The sequence below is a fragment of the Nanorana parkeri genome, unplaced genomic scaffold (genome assembly GCF_000935625.1).
Source record: "Nanorana parkeri isolate BGI_ZX_2015 unplaced genomic scaffold, ASM93562v1 scaffold2103, whole genome shotgun sequence".
In the NCBI taxonomy this organism is placed as follows: Eukaryota; Metazoa; Chordata; class Amphibia; order Anura; family Dicroglossidae; genus Nanorana; species Nanorana parkeri.
In genome coordinates, this window is record NW_017308371.1 from 97,707 (window position 1) to 107,003 (window position 9,297).

General features: G+C 40.2%; 1 protein-coding gene across 1 annotated transcript in view; it reads right to left on the reverse strand.

The window, feature by feature from the left end:
* Positions 1 to 5,964: 5,964 nt before the first annotated feature.
* Positions 5,965 to 9,297, reverse strand: part of PDZD4 (PDZ domain containing 4) — a 54,213-nt gene continuing 50,880 nt past the window's right edge. The window contains exon 8 of the mRNA XM_018572679.1: positions 5,965 to 7,665. Within this exon, the coding sequence (XP_018428181.1) occupies positions 6,046 to 7,665 (1,620 nt within the window). The 3' untranslated portion in view covers positions 5,965 to 6,045. The remainder of the gene's footprint in view (positions 7,666 to 9,297) is intronic.

Genomic DNA, 9,297 nt, shown 5'->3' on the forward strand with positions numbered 1-9,297 from the left:
TGGCAGTAAATGATGGGTGGCAGTAAATGATGGGTGGCAGTAAATGATGGGTGGCAGTAAATGATGGATGGCAGTGAATGATGGATGGCAGTGAATGATGGATGGCAGTGAATGATGGGTGGAATATTATTAACAGTCACAATTAACGATTTAAACAAGATACTTTGTGAATAAATCCCGGTTTCCTCAGTTACACTGGTCTGTGTGCAGATGCTAAGGTCGGCAAATTCGACGTCGGCGTTCTCAACAGAACACCGGTATCTGCGTTTAGTATCATGGCATTTTCACGAGTATGAGTACTCGTGAAAATGCCCAGTATTGGCACCGGTGTAGACCTACTTAATAATAAAATGCATTGTAGGGACTTGTAGTCCTACATAGTTGGAGCTTTTCTGCATTGCTGCATAATCATCATACAGCAAAGCAGAATACCACCAGCTATGCGGGACTATAAGTCCCAGCAATACATTATAATAAAAGTCAGCTATGCATAATACCACCAGCCTCCCCCCACTATAATGCATTGCTGGGACTTGTAGTCCTACAAAGTTGGAACTATTCTGCATTACTGTATAATCATCATACATCAGTGCAGAATACCACCAGCTATGCGGGACTACAAGTCCCAGCAATACACTATAATAAAAGTCAGCTATGCAGAATATCACCAGCATCCCCCCCACCCCCCAATATAATGCATTGCTGGGACTTGTAGTCCTACATAGTTGGAGCTATTCTGCATTACTGTATAATCATCATACATCAATGCAGAATACCACTACAAGTCCCAGCAATACATTATAATAAAAGTCAGCACTACAGAATCCCACTACACCAGCATCCCCCCACACACACACACTTTCCCGCGCCCCCTCCTCCCCACTCCAGACTTACCTTCTCCTGCAGGGCACTCTTCCTCATCTCTGCGGCCAGGGGGCGGGGCTAAGAAGAGAGGGTGCTCACACACAGCAGAATGTGCGGCCCGGCGGTGCCTGCCGCACATTCTGCGGGACTAGTCCTAGTGACAGCCTAGGACTAGTGACAGCCTCTCCATCCCTGCCGCACAGCCGCCTGTACATGCTGCTCCTGCTAATCAGATATATCAAACTTTCTGGTGGCTGTAAAGTGGAAGCATTGGGAGCATTGTGATTACATTTACCACTGCTTTTCTGTCTTTGAACAGGAAAACATCCACAGAGTGATACTTGAAAATAAAACTGGGGGCCTGTTTATTTTACTGCCTTTGACCTGCAGGTGTGATCTTTCAATTTTCCTGTCTGCTGATTATTTGCTAGAATCTATTTATATTTTGTAACCTTTGGAATCAGTCATTCTTGAGCTAGTGCTGCTGACCCCTGCCACCCCTGCTAGTGCTGCTGACCCCTGCCACCCCTGCTATTGCTGCTGACCCCCGCACCCTGTCTATAAGTGGTAGTGGAACATAAACTGATTTAATGAATTGATCCTGCTTTTGTGTGGGGAAAATATTCATAAAATGGAACTGGAAAACCCATTGCTAGCCTGCTCTTCCAAATGTGTTGGAATATTTTTTTTTTAAATGTGAATCTGTGGGAGCCTGTTCATCTTCATTCTGCTGCTGCGTGCTAACCCCCTCTTCTTGTACAGGAAAATATCTACAAAATGGTTCTAAAAATAAAACCAGATTTGACCTGTTCATCTTCCTGCTGCTATCATTATCCATCATTCTGCTGCTGCAGAATTTACAAAAAATATTTATATATTGGAACCTTTGGGAGCTAGGCCAGTCTCACTGGTGCCACAGCCTGCTGTATCCTGACGGTGCCACCGCCTGCTGCATCCTGTGTTCAGACATGAAAATAAATTTATAATATGGCACTGTTATTTTGAACCATTATGGGCCTGATCATCCACCACCGTATAATGCCATTCATTGTGCATGCTAGAAATTATTGAAATTTTTACTGAAATTAAGGTTCACATGTATTAAACCAGGGGACTGTATCTATATAGGTGTCATTCCTGTCTTAAGGGGTTACACAAATATGCAAAAAATAAATATATATAATTGGAGCAGGAAAGAGGTCTGTTCTTCTAGAAGTACTAACACTGCCTGTTCCATTCTGTTAATCTGATGGCAGTATTCGGTCTCTTGGCCTGCTGCCAAATGAATAGACAATGTTCACCATTTCTGAATAAAAGATCTAGGGACACAGCAAGGGAGGTACTATGCAGATACTATGGATACATAGTATTTGAGGTTGAATAAAGACACAGGTCCATCAAGTTCAACCTTTATGTGTCTGTATGTGATTGTGCGTGTGCGTGTGTGTGTATATGAATCCCAGTGTGGTCTAGTTTTTAAGAGTACCTGTACCCCTGTATGTTATGCTCTCTGAGGAAGGTATCTAAATGCCTTATAGTTACAGTTAAGTTACATTACTATGTATGGGCTATATGAAAAAAAGTCCATCCACATCTCCCTATTGCATTAATTCATCAGGTTTCCAGCAAATTAAAAGAAGACTTCCCTGTAAAATGTCAAATATAATATTTGATTATAAAATGCAATTGAATTTCATTTTCTGGCTTATGCTTACATTGCTTTAGAGCAATGATGGCAGTTTTTTGTCCTGAATGGGTGGCCAACAAAATTATTACCCAAACTGTGAGTGCCACATGGGTCGTTGTGGAGTTATTCTGCTGTGAGTCTACTAGTAGGTCTGCTTATAGATGTGCTAAAATAGTTCTGCTATCACAATAGCTGCAGCATGGTATGTTTAACTTTTGGTTGGGATGTTTTTATATTGGTATTTAAGGCTTCATTTAGTGCATACGATTTTGAAACATGATTCACAAATGTTTCCAGTTGATTCCAATTACAAAATTGTGTGAAAACATTTATAAATAGATTTGATAGATTTGTTGATGTAAAAGGCATTTTAGTGCCTTCTTTTTTGTCTTCAAAATTTTCCCCTTTAACCAATACAGGTCAAAAGCTTTCTAACTAGAATAAAACAAATTCATTGTTTCCCTCCCTGTTTGCTTTAGAACTGACCTAGGCATAAGAGGATAAAGGCAGCTAAGAAGAAAAAATATTTAAATATAATTCATGTTTTTTAGGCATCGTTTTCCCTCTATTCCTGTACTTTTCCTATTTATTTTACTTTTTTGCTTCCATTTTGGGGAAATTCTTAATAAATTGCTTTTTTCTCTATGGTGGCAGCATTTCTTTGTAATGGAGAAGATAAACACAAATGTAGGGCTTATTAAACTTAATATATGTACCATTACAGTTATTATTACTCCTGATTGAACGTAATAACTTATTTACACAGACATACATCAGGGTATTCTAAACATTTGACAGCAACCAGAACTGAGAATGGCAGGGGAAGGAACGGTATAGGTGGAGTCATAGTCAGAACTGTGCCTGCCTCCAAGGGACTTATGTGCAGTAGCTATGTCTACCTTTACACCAGAGAGTGTATTCCTCTGCAGATGTAAGAAAGCAGTTATCACACACCCATAATATATGTTTATTATGCACTTTATAGGGAACCAGTCAGGATAGGATTTCAGAGCTTTCAGTGAAGCCTTGTTTGTGGAGAACCGATTTACTTTTAAAGGCTTTGGGTCACTTGTATGTTAACTGAATAAAAGCATCAAACTGTAGCAACAAAATTATAATTGTCCTACCACATGTTACAAAAGTAAATGAAAGTAAAGGTAGAACAAACCTGGGAAATGCAAACTGTGCATATAAAAATATACATAACCAAAGGCTACCTCCTGTGAAAAATGTCAAAATAATCAGTAAATCTGGAGATATAGGTAGCCTAAGTCACATGAAAAATTTTAAGATTACAGGGAAAAAAATTAAGCATGGCACCTTGCTACTTGTCCTGCAATGTAACGGATAACATTAATATCATTCAAATATTTCATTCAAATATAACGGATAACATTGTTGAGCAATTGGTAGAAGTAGAAAGCTAAACTATTAAATGAAAAATTACATTTCAATATACGCTGCCACGATTATTTAGATGTGTTTGTCATTAAAGACAACATCTGCATTTTAATTTCTTTAATCATATGCTCAGTTTGCATTGCTCTGTGTTATGACAAATTTATTTTAGAACCCTGCCTGATGTCCAACTATTTAAATAATTTTAAATGATAATGTCTCTCTCACTGCATATTGCTAATTAGTCGACACAAAAGAAGAAAGCTATTTTTGTTCTGCTTCCAGTAAAAATACCTCTACCTCCTGCTCATAGACATCTTTCTCAAGAGCAAACATTCAAACAGATTAGGGTAAACTTAATAAATAAGGTTAAACAGAAATCACAATCACTTCATTAACAACAGATGCACAAAGCGAAGATGCACAATGTGAAGTTGCGTCCACAATTTAAAAGGCAGATTGTTATATCCAAATTCACAGCCAACACAGCCTTTGTGCTATTTTGTCCTCCATTATGAACCTTGTTGCTAAATGTTTGTATAGTTGTCCATGTGCTCTTTAACCACAAGATGGCAGTGTATAGTTTGTTTAAAATTTTATGGGTTAAACGACTGTATTCGCCAACGAATGTACATGAAAAGACCATGACTATATAAATCCACAGCATGGTAATAAGGCTATACCATTCTTCCTCAAAGCAAGATATTTCCAAATAACAATAAATAAAATTTGTGCTCAGCTTTATTCCACCTACAAAAGTTTGACAAAGGTTAATGTCTACTCATCGTCTTCAGAAATTGTTTCATCTTTGCTTGACAACTGTAAATGTCCATTAAAGAGCTACTAAAATGTTATAGTTGTGAAATCTACATGTGATGGCTGGTTTTGAAAGTTCACCCTGTGTTTTTAATACCTCCTATATATGCTCAAATCTGAGGAAAAAAACCCAAAAGCATAACAAAATGTTTATATGGAGACATGGGAAGCAAGAGAACAATGGAATATAAAACCACCCAGAATTAATGTTCCAGCTATTGGTGTACTCTAGTTGGCTGATTCCCCCATCGGCATCATATCTCTTGGGGTTTCCAGCTGCAGGATTTCGCTGGAGTATCCATCTATGCTCTCCTCAAATTGAAGTAGGATTCCTAATGCTGCAGCAGGAAGAGTTTAATCTTTTCTACATTTTGTCATATAACAAACATGAAAGCAGCCCCATTGCTAGTAAAAAAAAGAAAATGAAAACAAGGCCAGCCTGTTGAGAAATATAAATAATACCTGCCCCAGACCAACCTCGCCCCCCACCCCACTGGTGACTTCAGTCTTGCGGAGCTACGGCTGCCGCTGGTATCTTTAGTATCCAACACTTCTGGGTATGTTGGATGCCTGCAGCCCCCACTATGGCAAGCATAACTCTGCAAGAGAGCAAAATCACCGGCAGCAGGATAGCTATTATTAAAGCTCACCAGAAACAGAAGGTCTGCTTACTTACTGTGCTCTTACAATCTACAACATGGAAAAAAACCTAGAGTTAACAATGTATTAAATACCGTATATTAACCATTCCCCTGGGTTCTGATCAGGGCACGTAGGCAAGAGTGACATCATACTCCTTCTGGTGAGATTCCGGGGAATGATGAGCAGGCCAAATTTCATAAAAACACTGTGTTTGAGTGTCATCTTGGGAGATTTACACCATTTAGCATTACCTTAGATGTTGTCTAAAGTAGTGAGACTTCAACAGCATTTTGGCATGGTAGGAGCAAAGTTCCTTGTGTATTGCAAGGTTCGCTTTGATATTCCTTTATAGGCTAACTCAATTTCCATTTTTTTTCTAGTTACCGGCTCATTTTAAGAAGAGCCACTCTTACAAGGACCATAGCAGGTAGAAGGTCCTGGGAATTAATGTGATCAAGACCTTGCCACTGTAATTCCTTAGAGATGTAAGCTAGTGGGAAAGCTAGCCTGCTGAAATCTACCAAACAGACATCCATTTAGGATGGAGTGACCCTTTAAAGTTGGAATGTGTGAAACTGTTCAGAGTGGTAAAAAGATGGTCATTGAGATCTGATTTGGTTCTGTGGAATGTTAGTTGATCAAACGGTAGTTACAGAGAGCAAAGGGTTGTAAACCCGCTTGCCATCAGCTGAGCGTGTTCCATGTGCCAACATTTCTTGGATGGTGATCCAGTTGTCCAAGATCTTCTTGTTGCGTTTTTTCATTGTCTTCCGGTGACTGAGTGCAATAATGCTCATTTCACCCTTGCCTTCTGCACCTTGCTGCTGCTGTTGTTGCTCACGTAGACAGTCCAATCTGCTTTGCATCATGAATTCTCTCCTTTTTCTTTGCTCCCGAGCTCGCATTAGGTGTCTCTTTCTGTCTTCCTTGCTCCAGTAACGTCCCATCTTCATCTCACTTACTGCATCATCATCAGTAGTCATTCCACTGCGCTCTTCTTTGATTTTCATGGCTCTTGCTTTCAGAAGGCGGTCTCTTACGGGACGTTTAGCTACATAACGTGTGCCATCACTCCTTATTTTTACCTTCCACTCCATTCTTGGTTCAGCTTGAGAATGAGCCCCCTGTGATGCACCCATATTCTTTCCACATGTGGAGTCCACATCCAACTCATCTAAACTTCTTGGCTGGGCCAGCTGTAAACAGCTTTGATAACGTTCCCCTCCCTGGGAGCGGTGACGCCTGCTTAGATATGGACTGTTCTCGCGGCTTCCCCTGTCTAGCTCATTTCCTGGTTTTGAAGCTCTTCTTAACCTGTCCTCTGTTGGGTGCCTTCCATCACGACACAAAGATCTTAATTTGGATGGCACTGGTTCTGGACTACCAGGGTATGGAGGTACATTTTTGCCATGTCCTCTGTTCATATTACTGTTAGAAGAAAGGCTTTCTGCTGCTTGGCAAAATGCTCCTGAAGGATCATTGTTTCTTCTTAAGGGACTGTCCAAGGGTAATGGTGGCTCCATCATAAGAGGAGTACTTCTGCAGCTCTCTCCAGTGTTATAAGCACTAGTGCTGTCCTTGTCTGATCTCTCTGGTAATTCAGTGATGTCTGGAAGCTTGGTAGAACTTTCATTGTTTGCACTACCCCCTCCTACAAACTCATACAGACTCTCCTCCTCTTCAAGAAGCCAAGCTTTCATACAACGCTCACGCAGTTGTTGCATCTTTTGTGCACGCAGAACATTGCGGAACTTAAATTCCAGATGTCTCAACTCCTCTTCCAGAACTGCCATTTCCCGTAGGACACTTTCATTGCGATTCACATCTAATCCACCCTGTCGTGATGTATAGAGGAAGGCTGGTCCATTACCATTTTCCATGTGACATGTTATTTCTAGTAGTTCTCTGTATCGCTCATATTCCTCATCTGTGAACCCTGCACCTGGTGGAAGAACTTCATTGTAAGGTGCTGATCCATCAGCTGCAAGCAGGGAGTCCAAACTATGATGAAATTCACGATACTGAAGAGGTTGCTGGTTGTCTCCTCGTAAGAAACGCAAACGACGCTGGCTGCCTGGTGTATTTGCACTGCTTGTTTGTTCATCTCCCAAAAGATCATGTTCAGAGCTTTCATCATTGCGAGTGCTTTCATCTGTACGCCCAACTCCGCTATCCAGCTCCTGGCTGTGACTTAAGCCTGTAGTGTGTGGAAAAGGATGCTGGGATTTTGGACTTGCTTCTGCATCCTCATTCTCTACCTATAAATCAGAAACATTCCATTTTAATTCTGAGAAAATCGAACAAAAGATATGACATTTATTAAATTATTAAATTAAAAATAAGTTATATTGAAAGTTCAAAAATATTAAAAAAATATGTTGGTCAGTTATTGTTTCAACATCATGTTTAGTTGTTAATGTTAAACTTTTGACAAACACAACACCTCTAGTAATATACAGAATGATGATACTCCCTTGCTGATAACTAATTTTCATATCACAATTGAATTCTAAAGCTGATTCTCGCATTGGATTAAGGTACTTTGAAAAAATATTCAGCCCCGTTTCCAGGGTCCAAGAAGGGTGGATGTATAAATAGTTGTGTGAAGCAACTGTTTTTGCCCTAGCTTGCAACGACTTTTGAACTAGCTGTGACAGTGCAATATAAAGGACAGGGTCCTGGTGGGAAGTGGAAGGAATTTCATGTCACAAATGAGACATTGTAACTATACAGGTACGGTAGTAATGAGAAGGGACTAAAGAAATCAAAAAGCCCTTAACTCTAATCAATGACCAGAACAGTAGAATATTCTTAAAATATTAAAGTCAAAAGGTTTTTAAACAATTTCAAATGCTGATGTAATTACTTACAATGGATGCCACTCCTTAAAAGGACATTTCCACCTTTTGTAAGTGATTTTGAGTTTTTGGTGGCAATGGAGAGGTACATGTGTGTGCATTCTTAGGAGTCACAGAGCTGTATTTCATACTTTATTTTATAGATTCTTTTACAGGCCAGAGGCCTAGAAGTTCAAAATTCCCTCCACAATATCTTCAATCAATCCATCTCTCTCTCTCACAGGGTCGTGTTTCTTATCTCTAAACTGCAATCAGCTGTTTCCCCCTCCTCCCCCCTCCCCTCTCTGTGGAGAGACAGCAGGATGAGTCATAGTTCTGTGTGTCTGTGTGAGTGTTAGGAAGTCTATAGAACAGAACAAGTGAAAAGAGATTCTGTGGGGTTGATTTACTAACCTTATAAACACGCCACGAACAAGTATACACCTCTGTAGTGTGTTCCCTCCCAGCACGATCTATTGGTGGAATCTAGACACCTTTGTAGTGTGTACACATCCAGCAGGTGTGTTGTGCAAAGCCCTGCATGAATTGCAAGGTGATGTTGTGTAAATTAGCTCTACAGTGTGTTGCTTGCGTTGATAAATGCAGGAATGTAAATGTATGAGCTAACCATTTTTGTCTAAACTGTGAAGCAGCATTATATATGCATCATGTGCATGATTTTCCATGTATGGCATTAGTGGAAATATGCTTTTAGAGACTTTTTGGTTGATAAATACATTTTGCTGTGTAAAAATCACACGCACCTAGTGTGCGTGTGTTTAGGTTAGTAAATCACCCCCGGTCTCTCTCTCAGATCTCCCCCTTATCCTGGGTCACATTTACTCTCTGCTGCCCCAAGTCCAGGTTCCCCAATGTCCCCCCTCCCCTCCCCCACCATTCTTCTCATTTACACATATGACTGCTAGAACAGATAAAAAGACATTGGGGGAAATTGATCAAAATGGGAGCAAACAGAATCTGGAGCAGTTGCCCATGGCAACCAATCAGCTTCTCTCTTCAGTTCGTTCCACTAAGATTTGAAAATGAGAGAGA